This window comes from Mya arenaria, chromosome 7, assembly GCF_026914265.1.
Source record: "Mya arenaria isolate MELC-2E11 chromosome 7, ASM2691426v1".
In the NCBI taxonomy this organism is placed as follows: domain Eukaryota; kingdom Metazoa; phylum Mollusca; class Bivalvia; order Myida; family Myidae; genus Mya; species Mya arenaria.
In genome coordinates this window covers 40,860,335-40,878,619 of record NC_069128.1, presented here as the reverse complement: position 1 = coordinate 40,878,619, position 18,285 = coordinate 40,860,335, and the positions used below count along the sequence as shown (strand labels likewise).

The 18,285-nt window shown below is 32.4% G+C and overlaps 1 protein-coding gene across 1 annotated transcript; it reads left to right on the top strand.

The window, feature by feature from the left end:
• Positions 1 to 4,343: 4,343 nt before the first annotated feature.
• LOC128241143 (perlucin-like) lies at positions 4,344 to 8,286 on the top strand. The gene is made up of 5 exons (XM_052958115.1): positions 4,344 to 4,434; positions 4,929 to 5,029; positions 5,802 to 5,901; positions 6,841 to 7,072; positions 8,253 to 8,286. The coding sequence occupies exons 1-5, from the start codon at positions 4,344 to 4,346 to the stop codon at positions 8,284 to 8,286; spliced, it is 558 nt and encodes a 185-aa protein (XP_052814075.1).
• Positions 8,287 to 18,285: the final 9,999 nt, after the last annotated feature.

Genomic DNA, 18,285 nt, shown 5'->3' with positions numbered 1-18,285 from the left:
GATGATGATGATGATGATGATGATGATGATGATGATGATGATGATGATGATGATGATGATGTTGATGATGGTGACGATGATGATGATGATGATGATGATGATGATGATGATGATGATGATGATGATGATGATGATGATGATGATGATGATGATGATGATGATGATGATGATGGTGTTGATGATGATAAGGATAATGAGGACGACGACGACGACGAAGATGACGATGATGATCATGATGATGATGATGACAACAACAGCTGTATCATCATCGTAATCATCATTTTCGCCAAAGTAATAATACATCTATCACCTGACCTGTATTGCTTCATCTTCCTAGGCAGTAAATCCAATTTCTTGCTTGTGGTATCATTGTAGTATTTTCGGTATGTCTGTAAGTACCCAGGGTCATTGTGTGAAAAGAAATATACGTAAACTTTAAGAAAGCTATCATCATTTACGTGTTTTGTACGCATTAGCTGTTCGTCAACGATTCCTTTTGTTGGAATCTTATTAGTTAACCATGATATATCCTTTGCATCAATTGAATCATGCGGTTGTGAAAATCCCAATTTATCCATTAACTCATTGACACTTACATGGATACGTGTACGTTTTTCCATAACATTTATTGTTTCCAGTCTTTGATCTGTTATGGTTATTTCTTCAATGCTCATATTTGTATCTTTTCTAACAATGTTCCCTAGATTCTTAGTTTCCATATCTTGATATTTTTCAATAACATTCATAGTTTTTAATTTTGGATATTTTCTGACAATGTTCTTCGAGTCTATGCTTGGATCGTTTCCGACGGTATTTTCTGCTTCCTCCCATTGTTTAGTTATATGCTGTATTAGGGAATCCGTATATGTTTTATGTAGTGCTTGATTATTTTTCTCAGTAAACTGTTTTATCCGTATAGGAGAATCCACAAAATAGACCTGGTAAATTAATGAACAAACACACATTATTCCGAGAATAATTGTCACGCCTCTTCGAAGTGATACTGTTTTCATTGCGATTTAATTGGTAGCAAAAGATCACACATACACTTTGTTAATAATAAAGTAAACGCAATTTTATATACATACAAATATATACACCAAATTTAACAAACGAAAGAAATGTAATGCCTGCAGGCGATAATAGTTAATGTTGATACATTTATTTATAAGATTTATCGATCTATCTGCTCATACATTGATCTTAAATTTGTCCTTACTTTTAAAAGTGTCCTTTATCAGTATTGAGTCATTGAGTGACATTTATGAATATGTATAAAAGAAAGAACTCATATCATTAGTTTGTGTGTAATATTAAAGGGATTATAGACCAGATTGGCACAAAAAAGTTCTTTTTCTGTAACGAATCTCAGGACAAATTTTTAATAAAATGTTTTACTCTTACATATCATAATTGTAAAAAAATACCAAAATGTAAAGTAACAGTCGTGTCGGAGACCGGGTCTCCAACATTGCACTCTAGTGTTGTATCCACTGTGCTAAGAAGGCTTACCCTTAACAGTTGGAATACTTAAGCTATATACATGTACCTAACTTGGTAATATCACGTGATAACATCCACAATCCAATCACGCTTAAGGAATAAATTCTATTAGGTAAACATTCCTAGTAATCTGAAAAATACGAACAACTGCGAAAAATAAAATAATTGTAGACTATGTGGTACTTCAGTTTGTTAGGTTCAATGCATTGTACACATCGATACCAAGTTTATGTCAGTTTTCGACAATTTTCTCTTTTTTTTTCGCTATTTCATCATACGGTGTACAGCCCCTTTAAGACGGAGCCTCGACTATATGTAATTTGTTTCAAGTATGACTTATGTAGTGTTATATGTATGGCCTTTCGTGTTTGGTTGGCCTTGGACAATGTATCTTTCATCAGAATATTGGTTACTGTTAATAAGGCTACTGTAACCCGGTCCTGTCCATTATTTGCTTTTCTTAAAACACATTTTTGTTTATACCTGACCAACCGGTGTCAAAAGGTTAATTACTCCCTTCGGCCATTAAACGTTGTTTTTAATTAAGCATGCACGAGGGATTCTTCGGGTTGGGGCAACAGTGCAGCAATATAATGTGCATACAGGCTGACTGACCACGTTAAAAGGCATTTCAAGTATTTTCCTTGTCCAACATGAATGTTTTACATGACCACCGTTTAATATCTATGTTAATAAGAAGAAGCTACTGTGTTTTATATTTTTTTGTGTTTTATTGAGTTTCTGTCGGCGTGTATATGACGTACATTGAATTGATTTAAATTGTTATTTTGATTAAACATGATTTGTATGAATAATTTTATTCAAAACATTTGATAGTTCTTGTATACGAATATATAAGTTCTATGCAGATGTTTTATGATTTAACAATTGCATTTTGTTTTTGTTTCTTTGTTTTTCTTCATAGAACGCCACATTGTAAATATGATGTTGTTTTTCTTGAACCTCAACCTGTAATTATGTCAAAATGTGTATTTACCTTCTCTAAATAAGGACATGATTATTATTATTATTATTATTATTATTATTATTATTATTATTATTAATTATTATTATTATTATTATTATTATTATTATTATTATTATTATTATTATTATTATTAATTATTATTATTAATTATTATTATTATTATTATTATTATTATTATTATTATTATTATTATTATTATTATTATTATTGTCCAATGTCAAATGTCGTCTTTATAGTTACAATGTAAAATGTTCATTTTAGAATATGGATCGTCTAATATATAACTAAACGTGGTCTGATTGTGTCTAATTTATTTGTCATCCTTATCATATCAGTTAAGTGCTTATTGGGGTCAAAAGCGACAAGGTTCTATCAGCTTGTTAATGCAATGTCACTTAGAACCATTTCGCTTCCAGCCCTTGGTCTATATAATTCAATGATATTCACTTCTTCATTTGAGTACAATTAAAGGCGAACAATATAGGTTCATGCAAAGAAAACAAAATGTTTTAATGCCTTTTTATGTTTAACTCATTTGAGTTGAATATAAATTATCAAAGCAAACAGATCATATAAGTTGTGTACAGATAATAGAACTATTAGCGATATTTTGGCACTATTTTTAACTGGGAAATTTGTGGCCTCTTAGCTTTTCAAAAACCAATTTCCAAAGGGTATATTTCATTTTATCTGTATAAAATCAAATGGTTTTGTTGTTGTGTTTTGATCATTAAAGTCAAATAAGTTTAAAATGACAATAAATTAAAACTAGAACAAATATTTGCATCAACATTTATAGAACGCCTTTAAAGCTGATAAGGTTTTAAATATATGTTCGTATGTCCAGTAGGCAAGTTTTGAGAGAGAATTAACATTACATCACATTACAATATATTCGTGTTTAATTAGATGCAACAGTTGTTATGATAAACTTACTTTGTTTCGCGTTTACTTTCCTTGCAACAGGTAAAGTTATATTCAATATACGTGTACTTGATTAATATCTATGAAAATATACACTATGTGAACAAGATATGAAACACCAGATATGTTATACTTTTATCGATTTGCGGGGTTGGGGTGGGGGGGGGGCAGATGAGTTCACGTGTGTTTTTATTGTCAAAACAAATGGAGTGGGTTAGGGGTCTCCTGTAGCGTTTTGATAGCACTGACAGTCTTCACCTCTGGTAGAGAGTGATTGAAAAATAAGGCTCAGAAATCTTCAGTGTAGTCCAGAAGTACTGTAGATACCAGAATAGCAAAGAACGTATCAATCTTTGGCAGAGAGTGATTGGAAAATAAGGCTCAAAAATATTAAGGGAAGAGTGGATCCAAAAGTACTGTATATACCAGAATGACGCTGAACATGTTCATCTATGGCAGAAAGGAATAGGAGACTAACTGAAAGGTGTTCTAAGATTTGCAGTTTAGTACAGTGTGTGAGTAAGTCTGGTAGGCAATACAATGAACCTTGAAGTATAGAGCTTGGGTAGAGAGTGATTTGAAGAAAAAAAATAGGCTCAATGGTTCTCTCAGAAGAACATCAGTGTAGAGTTGAACAATGTAGGAGTGTGTCCGGAAGTAATATATGTACCATTATGGCACTACAAGTATTCATCTCTGGAAGAGAGGGATTGGAGAATATCGGCTTCAAGGTTCTCATAGGTCTGCAGTTTATTGCATTACAGTGTATGTGAGAGTCCTGTAGTGATTCAGGCAATATAATAGTCCTGAAAGTTTCATTTCCGGTAGAGAGGGATAGAAAAAAGGTTCAATGGTTCTCTCAGAAGAACATCAGTGTAAAGTTGAACAATGTAGGAGTGTGTCCGGAAGTAATAACCATTGTACCATTATGGCACTACAAGTATTCATCTCTGAAAGAGAGGGATTGGAGAATATCGGCTTCAAGGTTCTCATAGGTCTGCAGTTTATTGCATTACAGTGTATGTGAGAGTCCTGTAGTGATTCAGGCAATATAATAGTTCTGAAAGTATTCATTTCTGGTAGAGAGGGATTGGAAATAAGGCTCAATGGTTCTATCAGAAGAACATCAGTGTATAGTTGGACAATGTATGAGTGGATCCAGAAGTAATAACCATTGTACCATTATGGCACTAAAGGTATTCATCTCTGACAGAGAGGGTCTTGTAGAATAACGACTTAACATTTCTCAAGAGGTCTTCAGTGTGGAGTATGACAGTGTATTAGTGTAAAGCAATACAATGTCCCTGTATGTATTCAGCTCTCGTAGAGGGAGGCACATAATTCTAAGATGAAATTCAGTATTAAACGTAGAATGGAAACCACGCGGACAAGCCTAGTGCACAAACAGTAAAACTAGTACCCTGTTATAGGAATGGGTAAAGGTATAATGTGTTTAAGACTTAAAGCCAATGGTATGGTTATTTATGTATATATGTATATGTCATCATTACAGTGATCAGTCAAGGTGCAAAATGCCCAATAGACTTCATGCAGTTTGGGGACTCCTGCTATCACATTTTCGCCACGCCCAAACTGACATGGTGGGATGCAATGGTAGGTCTCTCTACGTTTGACATGAACTGGGTGGTGGAGTTTTTGTTCAATATACATTTAAAATTATATTTTGCTAAGGATACTTGCTTTTTCGTATTTCATTAAGTTATGTATCATCTCCATACGGAAGTTGTGTGTAAGATGATCGGACACTCAATAAAGCATTGTTTGTGTCCAATTTACTTTATCAAGAAAATTTGCCCTTACTGCCAATATAAATTACTAATCAATGGTAGAATAAACGATGATTTAGGTACAAGTTGTATTCCGCAACCATGTTTATCAGTGTGAATACATGTATTTTTACCCTTTACATAGATAGTATGATTTCAGAATTAAAGATTAAATTTTCGTTGGAACCTTGATTTTGTGGATAAGCCAACCTATGAAAGTCATGCAAATTAATGGCCCACGAATATTTATGATTTTACTGTAATTACTAGATGTTCATCCAATCACGAACACGATGGTAACAGTTCTCTGTTTTCACATATGAATATTATACATCGACACCCTAGCTATGAATAAACGCCGTTCCCGGAAAGTACCGGACCGATACAGATCCTAGTTCAACATTGTTATTTAAGTCAATAAAACCTAAGGGGCGGCGAAAAAAGAGGGTGTCGGAGGAGATGAAAATCTAGCAATTAATTTATAGTCGCCAAAATGTGTGTTAACAATCAGAATATGTTAGGTAAGTGGTGGGCACACACCACCAGACTACTACCATAAGTTGTGTTTGTTGTACTACTCTTTTTTCCTATTTCTTCAGTCATTCTGTGGCATGTACGGATTTGGCGAAGGGACGCTTGCAACTGTAGAATCAGCGGAGGAACAGTTGTTTCTGGAACGCGAGTTGAAAAGCAAATACCGTATGTACAAATTTGTAGAACAAGGATAGAAAAGAGCTGCATAGGTCACGAGTTGTGTATGCGTGAAAAACAGTGAATATCACTATGGTCTTAATTACTTATCAAAATACTGGGAGATCATGCAATTATGTGGCAAGGAAGATGGCGAACAATGGAGATATGCCTGTATTATCATACTAGTCTTCATTAAATCATGGACAAATAATGATCTGTTTCTTTCACTTCTTCAAAAAATGGTTTTCTGGTAACTGGACTGTAGACCCGATATCAAAATAATTATACAGCTGAAAAGCGCATTCAAAAAAAGCCTCTTTGTCCTTGCCATATGAATATTCATAAATTAAGGCTCTGTGCTTAACTTTAAAGAACATGTACTGAAAACTTTGCGACTTGTCTATATAAAACAGCTAGTTGTTCTTGATGGCCCGTGAGGCCAAAATGCCGGTCGCGATGTATTGTAGAACACGTGTTTCATAAAAGAACTACGATTCCGGCAATAACACTTCAAGCCCGTAGAGGCAGCGCCTTAGTTCATACTATGTTTGTGAATATGCTATTATTAGCACCTTGTAGTGGGCAGACTTTTACCTAATTATTTGCGAGGAAAGCTAGGTTTAAGTGAAGAACAATCATATAAAATGTAAACATGTTTTATTTGTTCAACACCTGAATGCAGACAGGAAGTCTTCTGGTTAGTGGCCTACGAAAAAGGGTATCGTAAGGTTTGGGTAAAGAACAATAAAATAAATGTGATCAGCACCTATCAGAGTACATAATGACTTAGTGGCCTACGATTAATGAATATAGTCAGGTTTGGGTATAATTATTATTATTATTATTATTATTATTATTATTATTATTATTATTATTATTATTATTATTATTATAACAATAATCATAATAATTATAATTAATAATAATAATGTGAACATGTTTCAGCACCTGGTAGCGGACAGGAGGACTTCTGGCTAGGGGCCTACGATCTCGTCCACGAGGGAAGTTGGGTATGGGTGAAAAAAAATGAGTACGTACAAGGCGGTTACGAGCACTGGGGCCAAGGACAGCCAAGCGGGGGGACGGGGGAAAGTTGCCTTGGGCTGTATGATGGTTTGAACTACATGTGGAACGATGCACCCTGTGGGAGACCGGAGGGGTTCATATGTGAAGTGCCGTGCGTGTTTAACTAAACTCATTTGACTTAAAGCTGCACTCTCACAGATTAAACGTTTTGGCAACTTTATTTTTTATTTTTTGTCTTTTAATGAGCATTTCTTGCGAAAATCCATAGACACCAGTTATATAAGACTTCTGACAAAAAAACAGATCGCAGATTTTTATATTTACGTTCAAAAATTGATGTTTTAAACATTTTACTTAACGGTTTAAGCCATAAAACATTATTTTTCGAACGGAAATATGAAAATCTACGATCTGATTTTTTTTGTCAGCAATCTTATATCAATGGTATGCAGACATTTACGCAAACATTTTCTATTTCCAAGACAAAAAAATAAAAAAAGTTGTAAAAATGGTTAATCAGTGAGGGTTCAGCTTTAATAATATACTTTAATTTCTCAAAGTAGCGTTGGTGTGTCCGTGAATTATGATAGTGACATTTGAAACCTCTTTCTTCCTATGTCAATGTCGTTTGATTAGGTTTACATCATTTAAAAAAAAGGGTATGGTATGTAGGTTTTTTATTTTATTTTTATTAGTCTTTGTGTAAAAACGTTAATGACATCATTAGAAAATGGTGTTTAAGTAATAGTCTATCTAAAGCTTGAAAGGTTTTAAACTACAAATAAAAACCCACACTTATTTTTTTACCAACTGACTATACTAACGGTAAAGTCGACGCCTATTTCGTAGGTAGGCCCTATGTTCTATTTAGAGAGGCATATTTTTTCTCGATTACAGAACATTGTCGCGTTCGACTTTGGCAGACCTTATTTGCCAATGCCATATTTTTAGATTGTGATAATATTTTATAAAGTATAATATGAAGTAATTCAATGTTTAGGAGTGGTTATATGTTATAAGTGGCGTTCAAATTACTGTATAAAGTTTAAAAGGCGGTAGCTAAAACAAGCTATTAAATGCGTACTTTGGCTTCTTTTCGTGGCATAAAAGAATGCAAACTATTCGTAGTTCCTGTTCAATTATATTTCAATAAATTTTAACAGTAATATACAGTGTATTACAAGTAAGTATGCTATGTAGTTCGACGTTTCTTAAGACAAACACCAGGCATGGCTGTTCTGTTGTATTATATAAGTTCACAAATAAATGTTCCTTTATACTCAAATCTATCACAAAACACAAGCTAAACCAACTATGAAATTAATTTTCAGATTCGAAGGACGGTCATCAGAAATCATTGGATAGTGACAGCATTACTGATGGCTTAAAACTGCACTCTCACAGATTGAACATTTTGACAACTTTTTATTTTTTTGTCTTGGAACGAGCCAATTTTTGCGAAAATCCATCGAAACCAGTTATATAAGACTGCTGACAAAAAATTAGATCGCAGATTTTTATATTTAAGTTCAAAAATTGATGTTTTATGCCATAAAACATTAATTTTCGGATTGAAATATCAAAATCTGCGATCTGATTTTTTGTCAGCAATCTTATATTATTGGTTTGCGGATATTTACGTAAACATTTGCTCTTTTCAAGACAAAAAAATATAAAAGTTGTAAAAATGGCAAATCTGTAAGAGTGCAGCTTTAAATGATAAAAAATTCCCTGTATTAATTCGTTACGAAATACACACTGAGTTGAAAACGTGTTGTAGTTTTTACTTGCTATTGATTTTTTATTTTGTTTTTATTTTTAGTGTTTGTATTTGTGTATGTGATGTTGATATGTTTTTGTCTATAGTTCGTTGTCGTTTGGGTCCATTGCCTTGTGCCCCTTAACACGGCTTATTTTTGAATTTTCGACTATTGGGCTTATCCCTGTGTTTCTCAGTGTATATTGTTCCTTAAGTGTGTATATATAACACAAATCACTAAGTATATATAATACTACATCGATCAGGGGCAGATCCAGGATTTAACGTTAAAGAGTGCGTTACTGCGAGGGCGTAACCCTTTAAGTTGCACCCCCTCCCGCATAACTGAATTTCAATAGGTTTAAAGTGTTAGTATGTGGGATTTAGGGGTTACTCCCCGAGGACTTTTTGCAATTTTTAGTCCGAAGTTTCGGATCCGCAAGTGTAAATGGAAGCAATTTTCTTTATTTTCGTCCCAGATTCTAATTGTTTGGTGCAAATATAGTTTCAAACAGCAATAAATATTTCTTTATACTTTTGTATGTCCAACTTCTGGTAATCTTAAAACTTGAACTTAAACATCAAAATTAACTTTCCTCACAGTGGCCTATCCATGATTTTATGCTAGAAGGGGCGCCTTGGGACAAGTCCACCTTCAACTTCGTCATCATATTTTTGTTTATTTTACCGAAATGCTAAAAAAGGTTTCTCAAGAAAGTTTAAACGCCACCAAAATTAAATCATGTGATGATGAGATACTTGTTAAGCGGCCCTTGTTAAGGGCGATCACTGCGCAGGAGATTGCAGTATTCGACACAACCGGTTTAATCGATTACTACTAGTTCTGGTACTGTTACTAAAACACCTCTAATGGTAAACTTCCGGTAAAATGACAGCAACAAAGAATATTTCGTAGATCTTTTTTGCGATATAATACGTTCATCTATAGGTATATTTTCTCACATATACCTCTAATAATACAGTTGTTAATATTGAAAGCAATAATGAAAAAAGAGCAACTGTTAAAATTGTTCTCCTCGATAAGTTATCTTCTTAGGCGAAGTTCTTTCTGAAAATCGTAAAACTTTACTGATATAGTTGCATCAATCTGTCAGCACTGCCAAAATAGCGATTGGCTACTAAATAAATACAATAAGATATTATATTATCTAATCTTATAAGAAACACATTTAATAAAAAAAACTCGGGACATCCAACCATACAAATGTACAAGTAGCATGAATAACGTCACAGTGCATGTTCACATCTTTGAGTTCTCACAATTATGTTGTCCTACATTAAAAATATTTATAAATATAAATCACAATTTATATTTGCAAATCCTGTGTTTTTGGAAAACAGAAAAACAAAAAAAGACCTGACTAAAATATCTATTAAAGCAAATAACCCCCCAAAAAACCTGGTGAAAGATCATTTTAAACCATTGCAAGTTTATTTGGGAATGAGGTACAGGTGTACATACCCAGAAAGAAGTCCTATTCATTACTTAAAAAAGCCAGAGTGTTCTTAAAGATGACATGTCCGTTGTTCCAGGGTATCCCTATAAGAAAGTTTCAACAGTGACACTTTATTCTTGTTCCCTTTTTAGAAAAAAAATCATGCTCTTTGTGAATTCTGGAACAAGTTAAATACTAAAACAAATACATATGATATAACAGGTGCAAGGATGATAACCTTGTCGAAAAAGTTGAAAGCCGGAGCCATAGAGAAGAAGGAAGATAAACCAAAGAGGATCTCTATCAGGGACAAGCTGCTCGTGAAAGGTTACACTGTATTTTGTTGCTATTAGTTTAATGGCCTGTGCTTTTTTTCTGATTGGATAAAAGCTAACTATTTTTCTTAAAAATATAAAAAATGAGATCATGGCAAGTAACACGTTAGAGCTGCACTCTCATAGATTAATTTATTTGACAATATATCTTTTTATAAGTACAGATAAATATATGGACGCTATTCATTTTTAACCTTATTGAGATTTACATGGTACACGACGGGTAATCATTGGAGCCATAACATTTTGTTATGTGTTGAAAATGCCATCTCTGAAAAAAAGATTCCTTCGTTTGCATTGGATGATTTCAGTGTTGTGGGTAGATAATTCAGCATGTATTATCGGCGAAAGAAACTGTGCTCGTTTAGTAACTATCTTTTTTCCAATGAAGCAAGGGAGGAAACTTTTTTTCTGAGATGGCAAGGGAGTGCTTGTTTATTTAGGTGAATGAATGTAAAATATTTTTTTCTTGCAAATTTTGAGCTACGGAGTGATTTTTTCTCGATATGACTACTCCGCCTCCTTTTCCCTTTAAAGACACCCATCTGAAAATTTGTTAACACAATCGTTAGATTTTTGCCTTATAATACCTGGAAATACAGAATTAGAATTGAGACGATCATTTGCTATCAAGTATTAATTTATTAGACACCAAATGGACCTTAAAGTCCGCGAAGCTGTGTAGTAGTAGGTCATACATAAAAAAGATCGAAAATTATATTAATTCAGCTAATTATTAATTTTCATGTTATGAAATTGCTACAGTTTTTTCACAATTCGTTTCCTACTAAATTTCTATTCATGAGCACCACAACGTTCAGAAAATCGAGCACAGTGCAGCAAGTACAACAAATAAAGTTCTAAAATTTGTAACGCGGCAACCTTTTGTCAATAAAAAAGGCACACACATGTAAAGAAAATGCTTAAACCTAAGGTATGAAAACAATTCTCACGAAAATCCAGATTTTTACGTTGTCTGTGCCAAAAAAAAAGCTCAGCTTTCTAAAAAACGCAGCTTTAGCTTAGCTTAAGCTATGCTTTTCAAAAAGCTGCGTTTTTTTAGCTAAGCTATTTTGAAAAAGCTTAGCAAAAGCTGTGTTTTTTATAGAAAGGTTAGCAAAAGCTGTGCTTTTTAATAATAGCTTAGCAAAAGCTATGTTTTTTTTTCTCTAAAAAGCTGCGCTTTTTCTTCAAAGCTGCGCTTTTTAAAAAAGAGCTGGACAAAAGCTATGTTCTTTTCTCTAAAAGCTGAGTTTTTCTTCTAAGCTGCGCTTTTTGTTTATGAAGATGCGTTTTTTTAAATCAAAGCTTAGCTAAAGCTGCGTTTTTTGACTAGGTAAAAGATTGCCTCTTAGAAAAGCTGCGTTTTTTTTTTCATATTAGCTGCGTCTTTTCCAAAATTAAATTTGGGTTAGTATTTCTTTAAAAGACTAAGCTTTTCAAACAAAAGACTAAGCTTTTGGATAAAAACAATGGTTTATATTGTGAAATTCACTTTTCAAAATTTTATTATTTATTTATAACACAGTTATTAAAATAGAAATTCCAAATATTTTTTTGTGTTTTTTTTATTCAAAACGCAGGTGTCTGAAAATATATCATTTTCCTAAATACCTTTAAATTGTTTTGAAAATGTGTCCCATCTCATCAGGTCCTGATTATTCTATTTTGGATTTTTTATTTTAAACTAAAATTGAATCCATGTTGGTCAAGTTATTCTTTGTCTCTATACATGCTAATTCGATTTAAAATAAGACAAATTTTTGGCTGTCTTTGGCATTTAACTAGTGCCATTAAACTGGGTTTATGTTTAAACTTTTTGCTACTCAGAGCTAGTTTCTGTAGTTTTTGGCATAAATATTTTGGCAGGAACAGAAGATACATCTTTTTTTATTGGCATCCCTTTTAAAAGTATCTTTAGTTTTATTGATAATCTACTGTCATTAAAGAGTGCATTTTAAGTGTATCTTTTTACTAAGAAGTGCATCTTTTAGTTTAGGTAAAAAAGTAGTATCTTTGTGTAATAAAGTAAACATTTATGAAATACACACATATATACAAGAATATGAATGAATCAATCAATCAATCAACCAGTAAGGAAACAATTGGTTTATACTAATTTATTTTAGCTCGATTGAGACGAAAGCTGATAGCTTATAAGATCACTTAAGCATTTTATTATTGATCAATATACCTTCAAACTAAAATAAAATGAAATAATGAAATAAAAAGAAAGATTATTTTAAAAATCAAAAATATATTATATTTTTTTATTTAAATCAAAAGAACACATTTTACTTATAGGCAAGAATCAATTGCATGTAATAACAACATTTATAGAATTATTATTCCTTAAATTTCTTGCAATACCACTACCAAATTCTTTGTCATTTCCTTTCCAACTTTACAACATGCATGATAAGCCTGATCTTATCTGATTGTACCAAGGACCAATTAAATGTCAGCATTTAGGGAGCCAATTTCAAATCAAAGCTACTGGTAGCCATTTTGATGGGATTTCATTAAAAGAATTATGATGATGTTTTAATTAATAAATGAATTCACACCAATTAAAACAAATTAATAGTAAAGGGATTAGTGAAGTAAAATAATGATCATTAGATCAGATAAATATGAACTATGATTAGAAACATGACATACCACTATTGGATGATTTGTGATAAACTGACATGTGAAAGCACTCAGGTCATGGTATGTATTCTTTATTTCAGTTGTTAATTTCACTGTTATGACACTTGACTACTTGTGGGACTTTTATTTGTAATCTTTCAATCTAGTGCACATATTTTAATAAATAACAATGCTGTTGTAGATAGTAGCTGGATGTAGGATTATTGGTCCCAGATAGTAGATTTACGTAGTTTTAAAACTCTATGAAGATGCACTTGTTTTCAGCCTTATATATATGTTAATATCATATTAACATATTAAGATGAAATTGCCATGTTTCCATACATATGCACATTAGCACCTTTAATGCTATACAAATGATTACGGTGTTGGTTTTTGGAGGGGTCATAAAACTGCCATCTGCCATATGGCTTACCAGTTATTGGAAACTGGCCAAATTGGGTCAATCAATTTAAGTTAAGTACTAATAAAGTCATTACATATTTAAAATATGACACCCTGTTTTATTCCAGAGCTGTCAGGAATCTCTAGATTTGACAGAAATATAACAAAAGATCCTTGAGACTTGTCATTTTCCAATTTGTAGCTTTAACAATTTCATGATTTTCTATCAATTATTTTTGCCACTGAGTTAAAGGTTATTTTATTATTGCTAAATTTGACAAATATGTACTTGTTTGTCTGTCTGTAAATACATTATGTCTAGTTACAAGGTGTCATGTAAAATTAAATATGAAATAATAAAAATATATGTAACACAAACTCATGTTTAGGAAATTTAAATAAAGCAAAATGTCTATGTATTTATTCAAATGTGTTCTATTTTTGATGGTTCAATATATTTATATAACGCGGTTTAAACACACTTGGTGCATTTTTTTTTTTAAGTTTGTTTAAAGCGTATATTTTTGTTAACAAATGCACTTTAGATACACTCAAGTGTGTATTTAGTGCGGTTTTTTTTGTAAAATCTTTTCTTCACCTGTGGTATTTTTTATGAAAATAGGAGCTACATTTTTTTTTAAAAGCTGCGCTAAATTAGCTATGCTATTTGAAAAGCTTCATCATAAAGCTAAGCTTTTGGGCCAACACCGCCATAAAGCTGCGCTTTTCATAATTAGCTAAGCTATTTTGAAGAAAAAACACAGCCCCATCCAAAAAAGCTAAGCTTTTGGGCCAATTCTGCCATAAAGCTGCGCTTTTCATAATTAGCTAAGCTATTTTAGAAAAAGCTAAGCTTTTGGGCCAATACCGCCATAAAGCTGCGCTTTTCATAATTAGCTAAGCTATTTTAGAAAAAGCTAAGCTTTTGGGCCAATACCGCCATAAAGTTGCGTTTTTCATAATTAGCTAAGCTATTTTAGAAAAAGCTAAGCTTTTTGGCCAATACCGCCATAAAGCTGCGCTTTTCATAATTAGCTAAGCTATTTTAGAAAAAGCTAAGCTTTTGGGCCACTACAGCCAAAAAGCTGCGCTTTTCATAATTAGATAAGCTATTTTAGAAAAAAGCTAAGCTTTTGCGCCAATACCACCATAAAGCTGCGCTATTCATAATTAGCTAAGCTATTTTAGATAAAGCTAAGCTTTTGGGCCAATACCGCCAAAAAGCTGAGCTTTTCATAAAATAGCTTAGCTATTTAAGAAAAAGCGCAGCTCCATCAAAAAGCTTAGCTTTTGGGCCAATACCGCCATAAAGTTGCGTTTTTCATAATTAGCTAAGCTATTTTAGAAAAAGCTAAGCTTTTGGGCCAATACCGCCATAAAGCTGCGCTTTTCATAATTAGCTTAGCTATTTAAGAAAAAGCGCAGCTCCATCAAAAAGCTTAACTTTTGGGCCAATACCGCCATAAAGCTGCGCTTTTCATAAAAATAGCTTAGCTATTTTGCCCAATATCACCAAGAGCTGAGCCTTTTTCAGAAATTAGCTAAGCTATTTTGGCAAAAAAGCATAGTTTTGGCGCAGCAGCTGTGTTGTTTTTTTCCAAAAAAGCTGCGTTTTTTATAAAAAAAGCTGCGTTTTTTATAAAAAAGCTGCGTTTTTTATAAAAAAGCTGCGTTTTTTATAAAAAAGCTGCGCTTTTTCGGGCCAATACCGCTAAGCTTTTAGCTATGCTTTTAACTATGCTTTTAGCTATGCTTTTAGCTATGTTTTTAGCTGTGCTTTTAGCTCAGCTTTTAGCTTAGCTTTAGCGAACCTTTTTGGCACGGGTTGTTTTGGTAAAAACTGATAGAAAATAAGTTGTTTAATTTCACTTGATTTTACATTATTTCAACAAAAGAAGAGCTGATGTTTGATAAAAACATAGGAATATCATTTAAAATAAGGATTCTTTATCGACTTTAGCTAACATCAAATAAGCAAAACAACAATTACACAAACTACCTGGTAACCCGATAATATATCTCATATAAATGTATTTTCAATGCGATTAAGACAAATCGTATAAGAATTAAGTCAGACCTAGAAATTGCAAAAAGCACTTACAATATCACTGTTTAGCATGTTTTTTAGTCTAATATAATAGTATAGTTATATGGGATTCTTCCAATCCCTAATGTCTTATTGCTAAGTGCCAAAACCGGGAGGATTTGAGAAATATTGAAATTGTATTTAGCGAAGTACTTTATGTTTGAAAGGGATAATTAAGGTTTTTATGCATTTAAACACATGATTTACCTTTTCAACAAAAACAAAACTTGACTGACAAAGACATCAATAATGCCAAGCAGAAAAACTCGACCCTTATCGTAATTACTTGGCCACCTCTGACAAGCTTCAAATAGTTCTCTTAAATACAACCGTAACAACTCGGCCATAGCGCAATTGTTCAGATTGTTGTAAAACTCTGTGAACTGCAGCCTTTCAGGTGCTCTTCATATCAAACTCATGATTATTAAATTGATATTTATTTTTTGTTAACTTATATAAAATAACATTAGGCCAAATTAAAAATAGGTCCGTTTCAGGTAACACTGCCAAAAAAATAGGGTAGGTAGGTCGGAATATTCTTTTATTTTTTTGGATATATTGATTTCAGTAACTGTTGACTCACAAAGTAACAAAAATAGTGTCATCAATTTTCAAGTTTATCAGTAGTTTTTAAACATGTTCCATGCTTCAAAGGAAACATTCTTTATTTGTCTGGTTAAATACTTTTACAAAGATGGTTGGATTTCAACTAAGTTATGGTACACCACTCTGCTATTATTTAAGACTTTCCAGGAACTGTTTTACTTTTCTTTATGCACCCATTTGCTTTCAATCGCCCTCTTTAGAATGCTAACTTCCCTGTAACATAATTACATGAAGAGTGGGACGGCAAATTTACCATATAAGCCATCAGCCAAGGAAACCTCAATGCTGTCAAGAGAACCTGGGGGTTCAAGTTTGAAGAACAAGTAACATGCAGGTTCTATTGCCAAAATTGCACACTTATGTCTTAAATATAGGGATGGAAGCGAATATCCGGATATCCGGATATTCGCTTCCATCCCTAGTAAATATCTGCAAACCAATGATTGAAGATTGCTGACAAAAGCTAACATCAAAGATTGGCATATTTCGTTCGGAAATTAATTATTAATGGCTTAAGCCTTACTAACGATTTAAGAAAACTGCATAAAAGATTAATATATGTGTGGCATGTTAATATTAAAAGTCTAGCAACTAAAAAAGAACACAAGTCATGCATTCAGTGACATAAAACAATAAAATTGTATTGTTCAGAATTTAAGATATAAAGAAGAATATAGTAAAATTAATGTACATTTTTATTTATTTTTAATTCAATATACATAAATCACGGACCTATAAACGGGTCACGGACACTACGGACCATGGACATTTCGGACCAGACATTACGTACCAGATTTAGGGACACTACGGACCAGATTTAGGGACATTACGGACCATCTTCAGAAACTTACGGACCATCATTTATAATGTTTTTAAACATTTGTTGTTTTTTTTTAATTTATTCACTCATTGGTCTTAAATTTGTTAATAAATACTTGAATATTAGTGCTCAGTATGAAAATTATCTTTAATGTAACTGAAAAATCCCAGGAAATTCCAATGTTAAACATCAATGTATTTTTAATAAAATATTATAATCATTTGAATATTAATGAACGAAATATGTGTTTATCCTATAATTGTAAATGTGAATATTAATGTTTTCATATGTGGTCGATTGCTTTCTGAAATAAACTTAAAATCGTCATATTTGTTTGTTTTCCGTTTCATCTGTAACAGCATCCGGTATAAGTTTGCAAATCCGGTTTACTTGCAAACTTAGTTTTTCTATTATCTTAGATATCAACTTCAAAAGCGACACATAGAAAGTTTGCCCATTAAATTAGAAATATTTTAAGTAAAATTAAAAAAAAAAGTTTTAAGAAATATGAAAATTTTAATTCCAAAATTGATTTCTCCCGTTGGCCACCAATTGGATTTTAGGTCCCCCGCGGGGTTTTGGCAAACTCCAATTGGAGAATTTTCCATATGAGCCGAAACGGGGGAAAAAATCAGCAATTTGTAAAAAATCAAATATTACAATTTGGAACAGAAAATTACATTTCTATTTATGTTTTGAGTACTAGAGTTATTAACTTTATTAAAATCTAAAAAAAAATCAAAAATTATGATTTTGTAAAATCGGTTCTCCAATTGGAGAAATTTCCAATTGGAGAATTCCACAGTCAATTTCTATTGATAAAATTCACCAATTGGAGAATACAGAAGTTGGAGAACACAGAAGTTGGAGAAATCACCAGTTGGAGATTTCCAAAGTATTACAGCTGCTGGGTTAAAAAAAAGTTGGGATATATACATGTCATCATATAATTGCTAATTAATTTAATATTGATAGAATATTCAAGAAAATAACAAATGCAAGATGTTAGTTGTTACCTGATTTCGCGTATACCATCGGCATTTTCAACTTGTGTGTAATCTAAAGCAGTTTTATTATATACAACTGCGTCAGATGGGTAGTTTTATTATTCCTTTTCAGAAAACTGTTTTATCAAAATGCATATTTCCACTAATAAATCTAAAAAATCAAACTGTTTGCTTAATTTTGCATTTTCCAAAGATACTTCCTGGTGGTACTTGGTTATAATATTGAAATTTTAATCGACTTTAAGGTTAGAGAACACT

Coding starts and splice junctions, on each gene's coding strand:
- LOC128241143 (XM_052958115.1), top strand. CDS start 4,344: ATGGCACTACAAGTATTCATCTCTGAAAGAGAGGGATTGGAGAATATC. Junction 5,902..6,840: donor CGAGTTGAAAAGCAAATACC/GTATGTACAAAT, acceptor AACATGTTTCAG/CACCTGGTAGCGGACAGGAG. Junction 7,073..8,252: donor GGGTTCATATGTGAAGTGCC/GTGCGTGTTTAA, acceptor ATTAATTTTCAG/ATTCGAAGGACGGTCATCAG.